The sequence below is a fragment of the Gordionus sp. m RMFG-2023 genome, chromosome 5, assembly GCF_954871325.1.
Source record: "Gordionus sp. m RMFG-2023 chromosome 5, tfGorSpeb1-WG-v2, whole genome shotgun sequence".
NCBI classification, from domain to species: domain Eukaryota; kingdom Metazoa; phylum Nematomorpha; class Gordioida; order Chordodea; family Parachordodidae; genus Gordionus; species Gordionus sp. m RMFG-2023.
The window spans coordinates 2746335-2762641 of NC_088779.1; the positions used below are offsets into that span (position 1 = coordinate 2746335).

The 16307-nt window shown below is 30.4% G+C and overlaps 1 protein-coding gene across 1 annotated transcript; it reads left to right on the forward strand.

Moving 5' to 3' along the window:
• The first annotated feature begins 236 nt into the window (after positions 1-236).
• LOC135929327 (uncharacterized) lies at positions 237-15843 on the forward strand. The gene is made up of 12 exons (XM_065465862.1): positions 237-374; positions 8443-8513; positions 9417-9540; positions 9761-10016; positions 10797-11172; positions 12010-12117; positions 12404-12564; positions 12901-13065; positions 14094-14263; positions 14463-14827; positions 15116-15317; positions 15578-15843. The coding sequence occupies exons 1-12, from the start codon at positions 365-367 to the stop codon at positions 15700-15702; spliced, it is 2133 nt and encodes a 710-aa protein (XP_065321934.1). The 5' UTR covers positions 237-364; the 3' UTR covers positions 15703-15843.
• The last annotated feature ends 464 nt before the right edge of the window (positions 15844-16307 follow it).

A 16307-nucleotide genomic window follows, 5' to 3' on the forward strand; every position in this document is an offset into this window, starting at 1 on the left:
GATTATGATAGATTTGAACTTTTGTGAACAGGTTATTTATAAAATAAATTGTAAAGTATCAAACAAAATAATCAATCAGGTATATCTTGATTTTATTCTAATACATTAAAATAATTTCAATTTTAAATGCACAATTTAATTATTCTATTTTTCAAAAAAATTAAATTAAATATTCGATCTATATGTATTCGTTAAACAGGCTAACTGCTACATGTCAAAATATTTTTTCTAGTGCATAATAAACATGTCAAATTAAAAAATATTTCAGGAATGTGAAGAATTTATAACGATTTTATTATTTGTTCTCAATGTGAAACCAATACATTATTTTTTCCACAATTAAATTTAAATATCACATTCTAATATGGGAAGAAGTAATTTTTTTAAAAATATATTTAAAATTGCTTGAATTAATTGAATTTTATGTTATTTGGTGTTTTCCTATTAATTTTTTTCCCAAAAAATGTTAAGTTGATTATGGGTGTCACAAACTAAAGATATAATAAATTTAAAAAATGGGAATCTATATTTAATTATAGGGATTTTCTTATATTTAAAATTATATTCATATTTTATTATGATTGTTATATAACAATTATCTTAATTTTTGTTACTTTTTTATAAATAAATATTAATGAAAATAATTAGACATAATATTCATAGGCATATCTAGATTTTTTTTATGTGTAAGGGGGGGGGGTGGCACTATTAAGTGGTGCTTTCTTATAAATTTTTTTGGATGCCTTTAGGTCCACCTATAGTAAGCCTTTGACTATTATATTTTTATAAAAATAATTTTGGGTTATCTCTCATTTTTTTTATAAAAATTTTGAATTATATTCCATTATTTAAAAAAGTTATTAACTTAATAATTTTTCTTTCAAGTGCCTTATAATATTATATTCATAGTATTAAATAGATTAATTTAGCCAATTTTTAAGAATGGCTATACAAAATAATATCACCTAAATCACAAGATTATGCCAATAGATGTCCAAACTTTCTACCATCTATGAGCAAAATCTGCAGATCAGGGTAATTGCTAAAATCTGGAATTAGCTATTTGTAAAAATTAGCTAAATTGAGCTATAAGCAAGAATACATATTCAGGTATATATTCTCATCTGACATCTGTAAGAAATTTTGCAATAACATCCAATATTTTAAATTACCAATTTATTTATAATGGGGTATTGTATTTGCTAGTTCTATTTTATTGTTGCTTATTATTTTTTCTATTAACTTTAGCTAATAAATTGCTAATTTATAACCTTTAAAAAAAATTTCAATCTCCTACAAACCATTTTGATGTCACAAAAGATTACAAAATGGGATGATCTTAAATTGATAATTAAATTGAATAAGACCTTACATTTTATTTAATTCTACGATTAATATTTTTGCTCTGAAAGCAGCTTCATAGTGTACACAAATTGAATATTTCAATGCTGCGTTACAAAACACAAATAATACATTTTAAGTGCATTTGTTTAAATTGAGTACGTTTAATTATTGATATGCGTTTTAAAACGCTGCGTTGAAATGTTCAATTTGTACGCACTATCACAAAAATTCAAACTATTGAATTTAGATAAAAATCATACTATTTAATATCACATTAAGTGTAATGCTTAGCACATCTCTCTATTGTAACATTTCCTTCGAATTTTGACTACTTACCTCGTGAGGTTAAAAATCAAAAACATTCTTACCCACCCTTTTCTCTGAGCAAAATATTGTAAAAATTTGAGGTGATTTGGGCAAAATTTTCCTCTGAATTGATCATGATATACTTCAGCAAGTTTCTTATTTTAAGTACCAAATTTGAAAGAGATTTATATTTAATTTTTTTCTTCTAACAAAGTCATAAATTAAAAATCTGATTTTGGAACTCCATATTCCCATTAGAAAAGGGATTAATGCATCCATGATTTTTTTTTTACTCTAAGAGATTTCCTTAGCAAATTCCAATAAATACAGGGTTATAAAAGTCGCCATTTTTAAGGGATACTATTAATAAACATTTCTTTTAGCCCAATTTTTTTTCAAATAAAAAAGGTTACGAAAAATTTTAAAAGCATGTCTTTTTTTTGTAAATGAAGAAGTTAAGAAAACGATAAGAAAACAAAACCAAATAATTAAAAGGGGATAAAAAATGAAGAAAAAGAAAATAAAAGAATAAAACAATAATTGGTAAAAAGAGAAACCTTATTCCTTTCCTAATCTACGTATTTATTGTTTTATTTTATTTTTCACACGTTTTTTTTCCTTCACGCATTCGAAAAGAATGTATGTTTTATTTTGACACAAAATTCGAATTTTTTTTATTAATATTTTATTTATTTAGCCTATCTGTCACGATTCGTTCCTCTAGGGTTTATAAAAAATTTATTTTATTTTTTATATTTATTTATTGTAATAGTAATAATTTTTTTTAAATTAAATAAGAGAGAATTTCATATTAACATGGCGTATTTTTTTACGGGTTATAACCACCCCCCCCCCTTTTTATATATTTTTTAAAAACTCATTATTTAGAGTCAGAAGTAAGGGGGGGGGGGTGGGGGAGGAGTAAGAATGAAATATCACCTGTCATGTCATCGAAATTATTCGCCTGTCGAGATGTTAGATATATATTTATTTTCGCATAAATTAAAAGCAAACATAGATATATTTAGACGCGTGTCGAAAAAAAATAATAAAATCCGTCCCTCTGGGCTTTAGTTATTTTCACCACCATTCCTCGAGATTGGATATTAGTTTAGAAAATTCGTATAAGAGGGGTGGGTAAGTTTTGAGGGTATAAGTTGAGTTAGAAAGTAAGGCCCAAACATGCCCCACCCCATCCTAAAGTATTTTCTATTGTGCGTGTTTTAAAGAAAACCCATGTCAATCTGATTAAATGCCAAAATAACTAAACAATTATTTTTATATAAATAAAATAAGTCTGGGTCGGTTCTATTCAGAAGTTTCGAATTTTTTTTTTAATAACATATTTATTTTTTGATGCAAGCGCCTAATTGTTGGTGTCAGATCTTTCGTTATGCCAGATAATTCTGACCGAACGATGACTTATTTATATACTTCCTATTAAAAATTTCCTTGGAACATGCGTATGCCTCATTTGGGCTCTCGATGATTCGCTCCCTAATTTGGCCAAAATTATTACCCCCCCCCCACCCCAAAAAAAAGTAAATTAGGTATAACTCTCTAAGTTAGGCAAGAATCTTGGTCTCCCCAACGATATCCAAATTAGACAAGTTTGACTGTAGTAGGTTGATTATTTTAATTTGCGTCTTTCACACTCTTATCCTATCCATAGTTAACCCCCCCCCCTCCCCCATCCTAATTCCAATCCGCATAGACATCATTCACTCATAATTTAAGTTTTTTCTTCTTCTGACAAAATTCTTTGTATTTTTTTCCTATTTTACTTAATATAAAAAGCATTAATTAACACACTTTTTTTCCCCCTATATATTTGAAAAATCAAAAAATTATTTATTAATATTATTGCTTTCTCGATAATATTATATTAAAGTTTTTTTGATAATTGATCAAAAAAATTTTTTTTTTTATAATGAACTTAATTTCTTTCTTTCATTTCTTTATTTCTTTCTTTCTTTCATTTTCCTATTCATTATAATTTTTTTACTTTAGTTTGCGAATTCGATTTAAATCGTTCAATCAAACGGAAGAAATCTTTATTATTTTTTTTATTTTTGAAATTTAAAGGAGGCATATTTTGGCATGAATTAAAATCAGATAAATTAAAATTTAAATCGTGATTTAAATCAATTCTTCTGTTTTTTGTTTTGTTTGTATTTTAAATAATTGGAAATATTCCTCATTTTTTTTTAATATGTGATTTTGCATGTAAGTTTTATTTTTTAATAATTCATCGTTAAATTTTTATTATATAAAGGATTTTATATAAGCTGCGTTGAATTAGAGGACTGCATTGGGCCGGTTTTCCGCCCGCTCTCCCGCTCGCCCATACTTCGAATGGGCGTGGTCGGGTTTTTTTAAACTAATTTCAACATTGAGCGGGTGGCGGGCGGGTTGAAATTTTTTTGAGTAATGGGCAGGCGTAGGCGGGTAAACTTTTGATATTTTTTTCAGGCGAAATGAGCAGAACAGTCTTAAATTTTATTTTTTTAAAAAAAACAATAATAGTTCTATTTTCGTAATATTGTATATTATTATATATGTTTAAATTAAAAATACCAGAGTTGTTAAAGGATACTTTTTAAATGGATCTAGATAGATACAGATACAACGTCTAAAATAATATCTAGATATACAGATTATTTATATCAAAAATCTATCTAGATTCAGATACAGATACCACATTTTTATATCTAGATACAGGATCTAGATTTATCTTTAACAACTCTGAAAAAATACATTTAAATAAATAAAGAACCAGGCCAGCCATTAAATTAACTTTTAAACATTAGGTCAAAATTTATAAATAAATGGGCGGCCGTGCAAATTTTTTTTAAAAAATTTATAAGTTAGCGGGTGGGTGTGCTAAATAAATCTCAAAACAACGAGTGGGCAGACCTCTACGTTTAATCCCGATACATTTTTTTATAAATAATTTTTTTAAAATTGTCAAAATTAATGCGAGACATGAAATTATCTCTTATTCCTGTAAACTTATACTTTTTAAGATCGATTAAGGATGCAGTTTATAAATTATTCATTTAAAATATACCTACAAAAAATACGAATTTAACTAAGGATAAAGACAAACAAATTTTATTAGTGAGACAAAATAGAAGCATACATATATAATGTATTAATATACAATGTGGAAAAATCAATATAATATTCATATCTATAATGTAGAAGATAAATCTGACAACAGCCAATTTTTCAAACATAAAGTTTTTCGGATTGTTTCCTCCTTTAACGACATTCTGTATTTTGTAACCATATGAGCTCCAACAGAAAAGAGTCGCTCACATGGGGTTGAAGATCCCTGTATCGACAATATGTCCCTCGCCATTTTAGATAACACGGCATTAGCAATATTTTACAAATAAAGTGGTAAAAACTTTAGGCAAAAAGTCAAATTTATGATTTCTCCATCATCAAATGAAAGAGAAATATCAGGTTTGCCCGTCATTCTTGATGTGATGGGATTAACAGTTTATTATAATTGTATATGTTATGTGTTATATAAATTACATTCTTCGTCCATCTCTATCATAAAAGAAATTTCTAAAGTAATGGTCTATTATGAGATAAATTAAAATGAAGTTTTAAAATTTGGCGCAATTTTCATTATTCCACTAGGAGATTTTATTAAATTGAAATAATTTCAAATAATTCCTAATAATAATATATGATTATTTTCCAATAATACTATAAATTATTTTAGTCGAATAATCTCGAATAATTCGATCGAATAATAGATAAAAAATTATTCGACGAATAATATATTTTCCTTATTCTTCGAATCGAATAATTGTGTTATTCGTATTCGTAAAATACGAATCGAATATCGAATAACAAATAATTCGTTTTAGGTATAATTTAAAATAAGATAAAGAGAAAAATCTAACATCATTGCTTAATGTTTAAATTATGAATATGTTAGCGGCAATGCGTTATTTTTTTTCAGCTTGAGCGCGTTTTTTTATATTTATGAATCTGATTCCGGAAATGTAATCCAGCATGTTTATAAATACCTATCTTATCAATTGTACACCATTTTTTTTACAATTAACCTTTTGAGCCATTTACAATTTATATGAAAAATCTATGGAAAAAAACTGATATAAGTTAATATTTGGTTCAGAAGTTCATGGCATTGGCAAAATTGTCTGAAAATCATAGGGCTATAGATATTCCAAACATGGTGGAATATATTTTCGGTTAAATCAGATTTTTAAATTTAAGAAAACGCGATCAAAAAATGATTTAAAGTTGAAAAAAACTAACACTATTTGTCGCTAACGAATATATCAAAATATTAATTTTCAAAGATTTTTGGAATTTTTAAGGTAAAATTTGATTTTTTTTTAAAAAAAAATCCTTGTTTTGAGCATTTAAAAAAAAACAATCTTCAGAGATCTAAGATCTTTAATTCCTATTTTCAAGTACTTAACAAGCTGTGAAAATGCTTAATATTGGGATGAAACGGCTTCTTTACCCAATCAATATTACTACTTAATTTAGCATGTTTATTCATAAATTTCCCCAGGAAGAACAGATATAATGAAAAATGAATTCCATCCTCAAATAAATTTTATTCGAGAGTTTTTTTTTTCCTTCAGCTCATATATATTTTGAATATTGCTTTGAAGAAGAAAAAAATGTCTGAGTATATCAAGCCATTTTTAGTTGGTGGCACAGTTCATAGAATATTGTTTTATAAGCTTCTAGCTATAAGTGACAGGATCAGAGCGCAGGTTTCTAGCGCACTCCTTCCTCTCCAATTAGGTGTGGGAACGATTTCAGGGTGTCAGGGAGGTGTGCTCGCATATTTTGTTCCACCAAATATCACGACAGTTCAAAATTTGGTTATAATTTGATTTCATATATTAGCCTTCTCAGTAAAACATTTCCCTGTTTTTCAAGAATGATAGCTTTTCCTCTTATACATAAAATCATTCCACTTAATATTTGGTTTATATTGTCTTATAGGACATTCAGCAGGATCACTTAGGTTCCATCTTCTCTCTTCAGTAATACTCCAGCTGCCACATTTATGGTATAATGTATATTAATGATGGGGCCATCTCGGGTACTTTTCGAAAAAGTCTAAATAGTGATTGGCATTATAAAAGATTCCTCCGACAACCTCGGCCTCGTCATTCGGGCTCTCCCATTGGTGAAAGTTCTTTCAGTAATTTCTTTATCACTTTTTCTTCCTGACCTATCGGCGTCTTACATGGAATTCCCCCCCCCTAATTTAAAACTTTCTCAACCTTATCCCTAAGATTTTTTATTCCTTAACGATGATCGAGTCCAGTATTTTTTTGGAGAAATCGTGTCTAGTGAGATATAGTGGGCTAGAATAAATATTCCTGGTTATACGAGCATTCAGTTCGCGGATATCGCTCGGCATCAAAACGTGATGCCCTTCAAACACAGATTCGCTATAGAAATTTTAATTTAAAAAAATAGTGATTGGCATTATAAAAGATTCCTCCGACAACCTCGGCCTCGTCATTCGGGCTCTCCCATTGGTGAAAGTTCTTTCAGTAATTTCTTTCTCACTTTTTCTTCCTGACCTATCGGCGTCTTACATGGAATTCCCCCCCCCCCTAATTTAAAACTTTCTCAACCTTATCCCTAAGATTTTTTATTCCTTAACGATGATCGAGTCCAGTATTTTTTTGGAGAAATCGTGTCTAGTGAGATATAGTGGGCTAGAATAAATATTCCTGGTTATACGAGCATTCAGTTCGCGGATATCGCTCGGCATCAAAACGTGATGCCCTTCAAACACAGATTCGCTATAGAAATTTTAATTTAAAAAAAAATTATAAGTGTGTATATTTTTTTTTACATAAAACTTTTATCCTTTTTGAAAAAATATTTTTTAAAAAAAAACTTTTTAAAAAACAGATGCTCGAAATTCACACAAAAAAAATTAATATTTTTAAAAAGAAAAGAATGTGGTTAAAAAAGAATTGTGTTTTAAGCGCAGTTTGCGCAAGCGCAATCAAATTCGTAGAATGTGGTTAAAAGGAATTTTGTTTTAAGCGCTGTTTGCGCAAGCGCAATCAAATTTATATTCCATAAATTCACCATATTTTATTTTTTTATTAGTAGTATGAGATTTTGAAGATGATGTTACACACATATATATATATATATGTTAAGTTTTATGCTTAATTTGTCCTCGAAATATATATTATTTTCAAATAAAATTTTTGTGAGAGTGTGTGTTTGCGCTTTTTTTTCCTGAAATTTATTGATTCGGAAGAAATGCTAGGGAAATATATATATATATATATACGAAATTATAATTTATGCAGCATTCTTCTCCTAACCGTTAAGAGTCCCCGAACGGGGTCATATTCGATTGAGCCCGGGTCGGTCGGACTCGAATAGTCTTTTTCAGTTTTAACATTCTCATTAGGGTTAAACTCGGACTAGCCGAATTGGGGCAGGACATGCTCTGCAGCGCGAGATGATTTTATTTATACACATATAGCAGCTTTTAAACGGCATTAAAACCCATTCTTTTTAGTAGCGTTGCCTTGTGGAAGTTACCTTTCTTTACAGTTACAAAGTTGCCTCATTAAAAAGTAACTAATTGCAGTTACATTCCAAAACACTTAAATAATAACTCTCAAATTTACATTCCCAATTTTTATTTTATTTTTTCTGAAATTGTTTTCTCACTAGCTTACATACCCTTCCTTATATGACACTAAAATTATTTTATTTTTTTTTAAAAAAAAATATAAAAACATCTAGAATTTTCTACGGAAGATTTGCAGGAAAAAATGCTGCAAGATTACATGTGCGTAGCTCAAAAGAATCCTAAGGTAGTAACGTGAAAAATGATTGCTTAAATATTACTTATGAATTCTTTGCTATTTCTTGCCATCCTTGTATACCTGTATTTTTACAAGGTACAAAGATAGCTTAGTTTTTATATGTCAAAGGATTGATTGATGGACATTTCCCTTTTAGCATATTTCGGAGTCTTGTGAAAGTTGAAAATTTTAAGTCTGACCTGGCTCGGATTTTTTTTTATTAAAAGATTTTTCTATTTTTTTAAATTATTGAGGAAAATGGGAAAATATTGAGCAATAAATGAATGAATGTTTAAAATGATCCTACCTGATTTTCCAACTTAAATTGATCAATATGATTCTAAATATATTTTCTTTTAAATCCCCCTCCCCCCCCCCCCCGGCCCTACTCGTGTTTTTTAAAAATATAATATTTTTTTAAGCCCAGCCCAATGATCTATAATAATACCTAGATTGACGATGCATTCATAATAATGCATTTTGAAGGCATCGTTGAATGCAAATCAGCTGGACCCGCCATTTTGGTAAACCCATATAGTAAATTATTCTCATGGTTAAATACGACTTTTTAAATTGAAAACTCTCTTCCTTATTATCTCGATGTTCAGGCAATTCTTTAATAAAGTTTGCGTCATGCATAGGAATAAATTGGCCTCTCGTTTAAAATTTTTGATAACGGGTAATCAAAATGGCGTCCCCAGCTGTTTTTGATGTACCCTATTTTTAATAAATGCATCTTCAGTCTAGATATTATTTTATGTCATTGACCGCGCCCTTAATAAATAGATGAGCATATTTATAATCTACAACCCCCCACCCTCCACCCTCTTTTGGCGATTTTAAAGTATTTCATACTTACTCGTTTCTATAATTACTTTTATTAATGATGGATGTGTTTTTCTTTTATAATAGGTTAAAAAGAAACTCGAAGTCCTGACTACCTCCCAGACCAACCTGGACACGGAAATGGAATACAGCAGCGCTTCCAACTCAGTCGACAATTTGACTCCCAGCATGAACTCAGCCCATTCATCAGGTTTTTTATAAAAAATAATTGGAATATGATAGTTTTTAAAAATTTTATTTTTTAGTGTTATTCACAAACAAAAAAAAAATTGTTTCATGGAAGCCATTTTAATTTTTTTTTAAAGTTTATTCTTTTCTTTCCTAGGAATCATCATTTCCATTGTTTTTCATCTTCGCGATTCTCGTAATATAATCTTCCCCAATTTTTTTTTATTTAAAAAAAAAAATAGTGTCCAACATTTCCCGACAATTAATAGATCCAGAATGGTTAAAAGAGGACGTCATGCATTGCAAGTGCAGGATAGAGACTCTGAAGCAAGAGCTTAACAAGGGACTTAATAATTACCCCTTTTCCGCTACCAATCAGGTCAATAATCACCACCTACCTCCCTCCCTCCTTCCTCAACCCCCTCGCAACCATAATTTGGTCCCTAACGTTGGTCTGTGCTATTCGGAACTCTTCATAGCTCCGGCTTCCGCTAATAAGTATTTAAATATAGAATCACGTTCATTTTTATTTAAATAAATATATATTATAATGTTAACAACGCTTTAAAGACGTGGGCGTCGATAAGATTGTCGCGAATGATTTTGGCTGAGATTGCCCTACATTTACGGGATAGGTGACACTAAGCCCGGACTCATAGTGGGATCTAATTCGACACGATGTAACCAGCTGAGAGATTTTATTTCAATTTTTTCTTAATTAGAATCGATAATTCAGAATATTATCATGAATTAGAATTAAAATAAAAAATTTATCTCATAAGCAGATAAAATCGTTCAGCTGTTAAATCGTGTCGTATCGGATCCCACTATTAATCCATCCTAAAGGTGACTGACGTTACAGTGTCAAGGGGCTAAAAAATATGGAAGTCGGCTGAAAACCAAAATTTTATGCGTAAAATCGCCACTCCTTAACTATTCCTAATATGATAATATTTAGCCTAAATTCCTTAAACGCATCTTTTTGGTAGGCTTAAAATCTTCCAGACTAGAATTTCTCTTTCTAAATAGAAATCTTAATGACCTTCTATTCAGAAAGATATTTTTGGGATACTCATTGTTGATTTGTTTTTTGTGCGTCCTAAGTGTTCTTAATTTTTAATAATTAAGAAAATAAAATTCCTGAATATCTTTATTTTTTGGATTCGGAAAAGAAAATGAATGCTATTCAGAATTCTTAGATATAAAAAAAAGATCAACTAAGTCTTAATACCTTATTTTGATAACTAAAACAATTATAATATTTCTTTCATTTATTAGCTATCCCCTGCCCGTAATACCGGCCAAAATGTTCAACAGCGATCCTCTTTTGCAGGGTAAAAGCTTGGACCACTTATACCCGGGCCAAGATAACAACTACTTTTACTACTACAACAATCATAATCACCCTCACGATTCGAATTATGGGAATCTGGCCGATTCCTACGTTCACTCCGATATAAACAGCAATAACGCGCCTTCTCAAAACGGGCAAAATATGGGTTACTTAGGCCTTAGCGGCGGTAATGTCAGTGCCTTTTCCGATCTTAGCCGTGATCCCGACGGTTTATCTCGCAACCACTCTTTCAATCACGGAGGAATATCGGAGGGGGGCGAGATCTATTTTAGCGCCTATAACAATTCTTCCCTTTCTAAGGTTTCATTGACGCTGCTAAGATGATCCATCGGATAATTTATTAATATGAAGTAGATGAATGAGTGGAGTGAGAGGCATCTTTTAAAATTGAGTTGAAAATTATTTGAGCATTTTTTAAAAAAAAAAGAAGCGGTTAGCGTGTCACTCACTTTGTACAACAAATAGCTTTAGTGAAATTAACGAAGGTCAGCTAAACTAGTTATTTTTTATGCCAAACCCGATCGGAACAGTTTACGGACGGTTCTGAACTGGTTTGATTGACATTCATTAAATTAAAAAAAAAGTGATTTGGCGCGTTTTATGAACCCATTTTTTAAAAAAAAAACATTATGCCTAACCCTTTGAGTGAAATAATGAAATTAGGCAATCTGGTGTGAAGAATTTCTGAAAATTTAGATTATTATTGAACCAATATTTATGGAGCAAAAAAAAATTTAATCAGTTTGATTTTTTCCGCATTTTAAAACGCATAGAATGACTAAGGCTTCGTTTATAGTTGGCACTCACCGCGGGTATTTTTTTAAAAAGCGAATCGTTAAAATTTATAATCTATAGCTATTGTAATCCATCGCATCGCGCGGTCATTATAAATCTTTACCTTATCATTTCAGAGATGCGTATCCGCTTAAGCTATTGTACGCTTGCTATAGATGAAACTTAAGGTTTAGATTTTTATAATTTGCCAAAAATGAGTGTATGACTTTTAAATAAAAACAAACCGAATTTTTTTTTCTCGCTAGCTTATTTATCAACCTTGGGAATGCTATGAATCTATTATTACATACAAATTATATTTATTATGCTATTAATCACGGTTTTTAAAAAAAAATAATACAGGTCAATAATCAATTGAAGGAACATGACGGACAAGTCGGCAGGTCTTATAATAATGCCAATGATATGACATGCGGGCGACAGTCATCATACCCAGAAACCAATTTTCCAGTTATTATTTCAAAAATTTTACCGATTTTTTTTAGTATTTCTATTTGATAACCAATTTATTTTAATTGGCCTGCGACTAATAATTTCCTTTTTAAATGAAATTTTTACTCAAAAAATATTAAACCTCAGAAATTATCAATAATTTTATGAAATACTAATTTCCCATCTTCACCTTTTCCTCGTGGATATCGCTTTTTTTAAAAAAATTTAATTCGCTTTCGCTACATATTCATGCTTACATAAATTTTAAAGTATATTCAGTTTAATTGTTTTTTTAACTCAAAAGGTACATCACCAAATCAGCTGTGGCAGGAATCTCAGCGAAACTTCGCTCTTGCAGATAATGTATCTGAACGAACGTGAAAAACTGGAAAAATTGAAATCTCACTTGAGCCTGTTGGAAACCGTTTCCCAGCCGGAATTCTCTAATAATGACGATAAAGACAGGTGAATGAATGAATAAACCGGCTATTTTCTTTAGGATACCTTTTTTTATTGAGAATATCATGTGTATGAATAAAGTGGTCCTTGATTTAGGTTTATCTTTTGTTGATTTCGTATTTTTTTCTTCTTGTTGTTAATAGCCCTCATTGACTTTAGGGAATGAGAACGACTTAATCTGGTTAGCTAGTACATAAACGGGAAGGAGAAGGAGTAGTAGCAATTTGCTAAGGGGGTAGGAGATAAAATCCGGGCGTTATGTCTCATTTTCTCTCTTGTAGAGGCTGTTTAATTAATTACATTTTTTTTAAAAATCTTATTTCTTAATTTAAAAAAAAAAAGAATCTTGCAAATGCAACAAAAGGACAACCTTTTAAAACGATATAAGCGCATCGCCAAAGACGTCATTTGCGGCGAAGAGATCAACGTCCTCAATCAAAATATAGCTAGCCTCGAAAAGGACCTTCAAACGGCGTTACGGTTTTCGAATCAAACAATATCCGAAAGGTTTTTTATATACGAAGAATGTAATTTTCCTTCAAAAACAGAACCGAACGCGATTCTGTTCCATTTGATCGATTTTTCTTTGTTCCAAAAGATTCGCACTGTGATTTAGGAGTCCTGCAAATCGATGTATTTTTTTCACCTTGCCATCGCCTAGTCCATAAGTTTTAAAAAAGATCTCCCCCCACCCACCTCCCGAACTCGGCGCCCACCCATCTCAGTATTTATTTTTTTTTTTGTAAAATTATGAATAGAACTAGGGAAATATATTTTACAACCGTTTTTAATTAATTTTTCAGCCATCAGGCTATTTGTTATCAAATGAGAGGACTAATTTAAATATCTGGGTATATTAATAATTACCTTGGGTCGAGCCAATAGCTTAACGACGAGGCTCGGACCACGGGCTGGCCATGCAGAAACTTATTCCTCACACATATTATGAAGTAAGAAAAACGAATATCAATTTTTTCACAAACTGTAAGTTTAAGAAAATATTATTCTTCTTTTCCGTTTAATGGCGATTTCCAGATTTACCCAGGTTGGCCAATTTTCCTTCCGATTTAATCATTAGGAAATTTTATAGCAAAGTTTTTACAATCGAATGCCCTTCCTGACATCAACCCCTTTAGGTGGTATTTACACCCCGTCAAGGAGCCTGTGAAACCAAGAAAAATTGATGAGATATTAGTTGTTACCTTTCATCCCACAAATATCATGAGAAAATTTTAATATTCCAATCGAATTATTTCTTTATCTATCAATCAAAGGCATTTTAAAACCTTAATCCAATTTAAAACCTTTGCTTATGTAGGCAATTCATTTTTCTAGTTAAAAATAAATATAAAAAATTTTTCTTGTTGAATTTCATTCAAATGTTTCGGTAGTATGTTTACATAAGTCATATTGAGATATGAAATTCATTGAGATTTGGAATATCTAAACTGGGAACATTTTGTGAATTTTATGACTAATATAGATGATGAAAGAAATATAAATCTTATTATTTATTTTCACACCTCCTTTTTAAGGATAAAGTTGCAGAGCGAAAAGAACAATATTCAGAGGCAGTTACAAACGTCTATGGAAGAATTGGCCAAAATTGAGGAAAGATTGAAAGAAAAGAATGGCTGCGAAGAGAATCCTAGATTAGGCAATAGCAATTCATCACTAGAATCAGCCCCTTACAAAGAACTCGATGGTATTCATTCATTGTTTTTAGCGAAAATTTTTCTTTTATTAGACCCTTTTTCAAGAAGTCGTGCAAAAATCTAAAAAAAAATTATATAAGAGACCTGAAGATGTCCATTTTTTTTAAAGCACGGCTCGGGTTTCTAGTTTATTTTTATACTCAGCTCGGATATTTTAATATCGCATATGCATGTTTTACCATAATTTAGACGCTGTGAACGGGTCTTTGCCTCCTTGTTCCTCAGCCTCTTCCGCTCAACCTTCACCGCCACCAATCTCCCCACTTAATGCCTCCTTTACTTCCAACGAAGAAATATATCTTGGTTTGCTGCACAAAGAAAGGCAGCTCCAATACATTTATCAAAAGATCGTCCAATCAAAAGCAAATAAGCCTGCGGTAGGCGAGCATTGCAACGACGAAGTTCATAGCATCTGCAAGGTTCTCAATACTGAAATGAGTCCCACCTTGGTAGGAAAATGCGTTCATATATCTACGACGCCTACTAAGGTATTTAAGAGGGAGGATACCTTGACGGAAAATAAAGAGGAATCTATAATCAATACTCCTATCATGGTAAAAAAAAGGGTGGGGGGAAAGAAAGAAATATATTTATTTTTGATTGACTTCTTCCATGACTTTTAAAAAATTATGGTGATCTTTATTATAAAAATTTTTTTAAAAACTAATATCATGAGGGCATAGATCCGTGAATAGATAAGCAGTTAGATCTGCATATCTAGAAATATTTATTATCCGAGATAATAGTTTTTTTGAGGTTGCCAGAATCTTCCCTAAAGTTTTTAGAAAGAGTGATGCGTCCTTTTTTTCGACCTTGATATAGATTCTACAAAAAAAATACAGGTTAATCAAGTCCACCTACCTACAAGCAACCCATCATCGCATGCCATATCACCAGATCCTCAAAAAAATGACATACTTGACTCTCAACCCTCTCTTACTCCTGGTGATATAAATTCAAGCACTCTGGACGAAGGCATTAACCAGAATTCACAGAATGCCGTCTCTTCCTTTAACGGTTACTCCATGCGGGATACTAAAACAAGTTTTTTTAAAAAAATATTACAAATTACTGATTGTTTTTACAATAAGAAAAAATCATATTTGCACCAATTTTTCCAATATCGAAGATTCTTCTATGAGTTAAATTTTTTGCTCCCTCCCCCCTACTTTTTTTTAATGTAGAATATTAGGCCTGATTCATTTTTTTAACCCAATTATATTTCTGAAGATCGATATTTTGTTTTTTTCAAGGGAAATTTAAGAATCTACCAATAATTATTAAAAAAAAAAATTTTCCCATAGGAACCGTTGTTTTATCTACAATAGAAAACCGCGCTACCAGCAGGGAATCAACTCCCATCTTCAAAAAACTGCCTAACAATATTTCAAAGTCAAAAACAATCACCGAATGTTACGCGTTCGTATGAATATTCGAAACTCCATTATAGCTTAAGTTGGTTACCATAATACTTATTTATAGAGGTGGGACTCGTTTAGCTACCTTCTTAGTCGTGTTAATTATCACTTATCTTCCAGCCACTGTATTTCATTCGCTATGCATTTATGATATTTAAATAAATATTTATTCTCATTTCTTTTATATAAATTTATTGTTTAAAATATATTTATTTATTTTAAAATATAATTTTTAAAATATTTTCTCTTTATATTTAAGAAAAACAAACATTGTAAATTAATTATGATAATTAATTCTAATAGTGTTTACTTGTATTTGAAAGAGTGTCACTCATTTCCATCGAATAAATATAATATATATGTGTCAATCACATCACACTTTTATAATTATTCGATAATTATATATTGATGGGGTTATTTGGTTTTTGGTGTCAGTAGATCGTCCCCATGGAAAATTATTTATATCTGGTATATATAAAACTCACAGTTGGGACAATATACTGCTAAATTTTAAATTTTTTTGAAATTATTTATCTCATAAGTTTATAGCGTGAGATTGCGACAATTTTTTTTACAAGTACAGGATACCAAAAAAATTAATTACTCGGCCGAGTTG

Bases quoted from the DNA above. Each gene is read 5' to 3' on its own strand.
- LOC135929327 (XM_065465862.1), top strand. The intron at 10,017-10,796 runs GTATTTAAATAT...TTCATTTATTAG, and splicing joins GCTCCGGCTTCCGCTAATAA to CTATCCCCTGCCCGTAATAC. The intron at 14,828-15,115 runs GTAAAAAAAAGG...AAAAAAATACAG, and splicing joins TAATCAATACTCCTATCATG to GTTAATCAAGTCCACCTACC.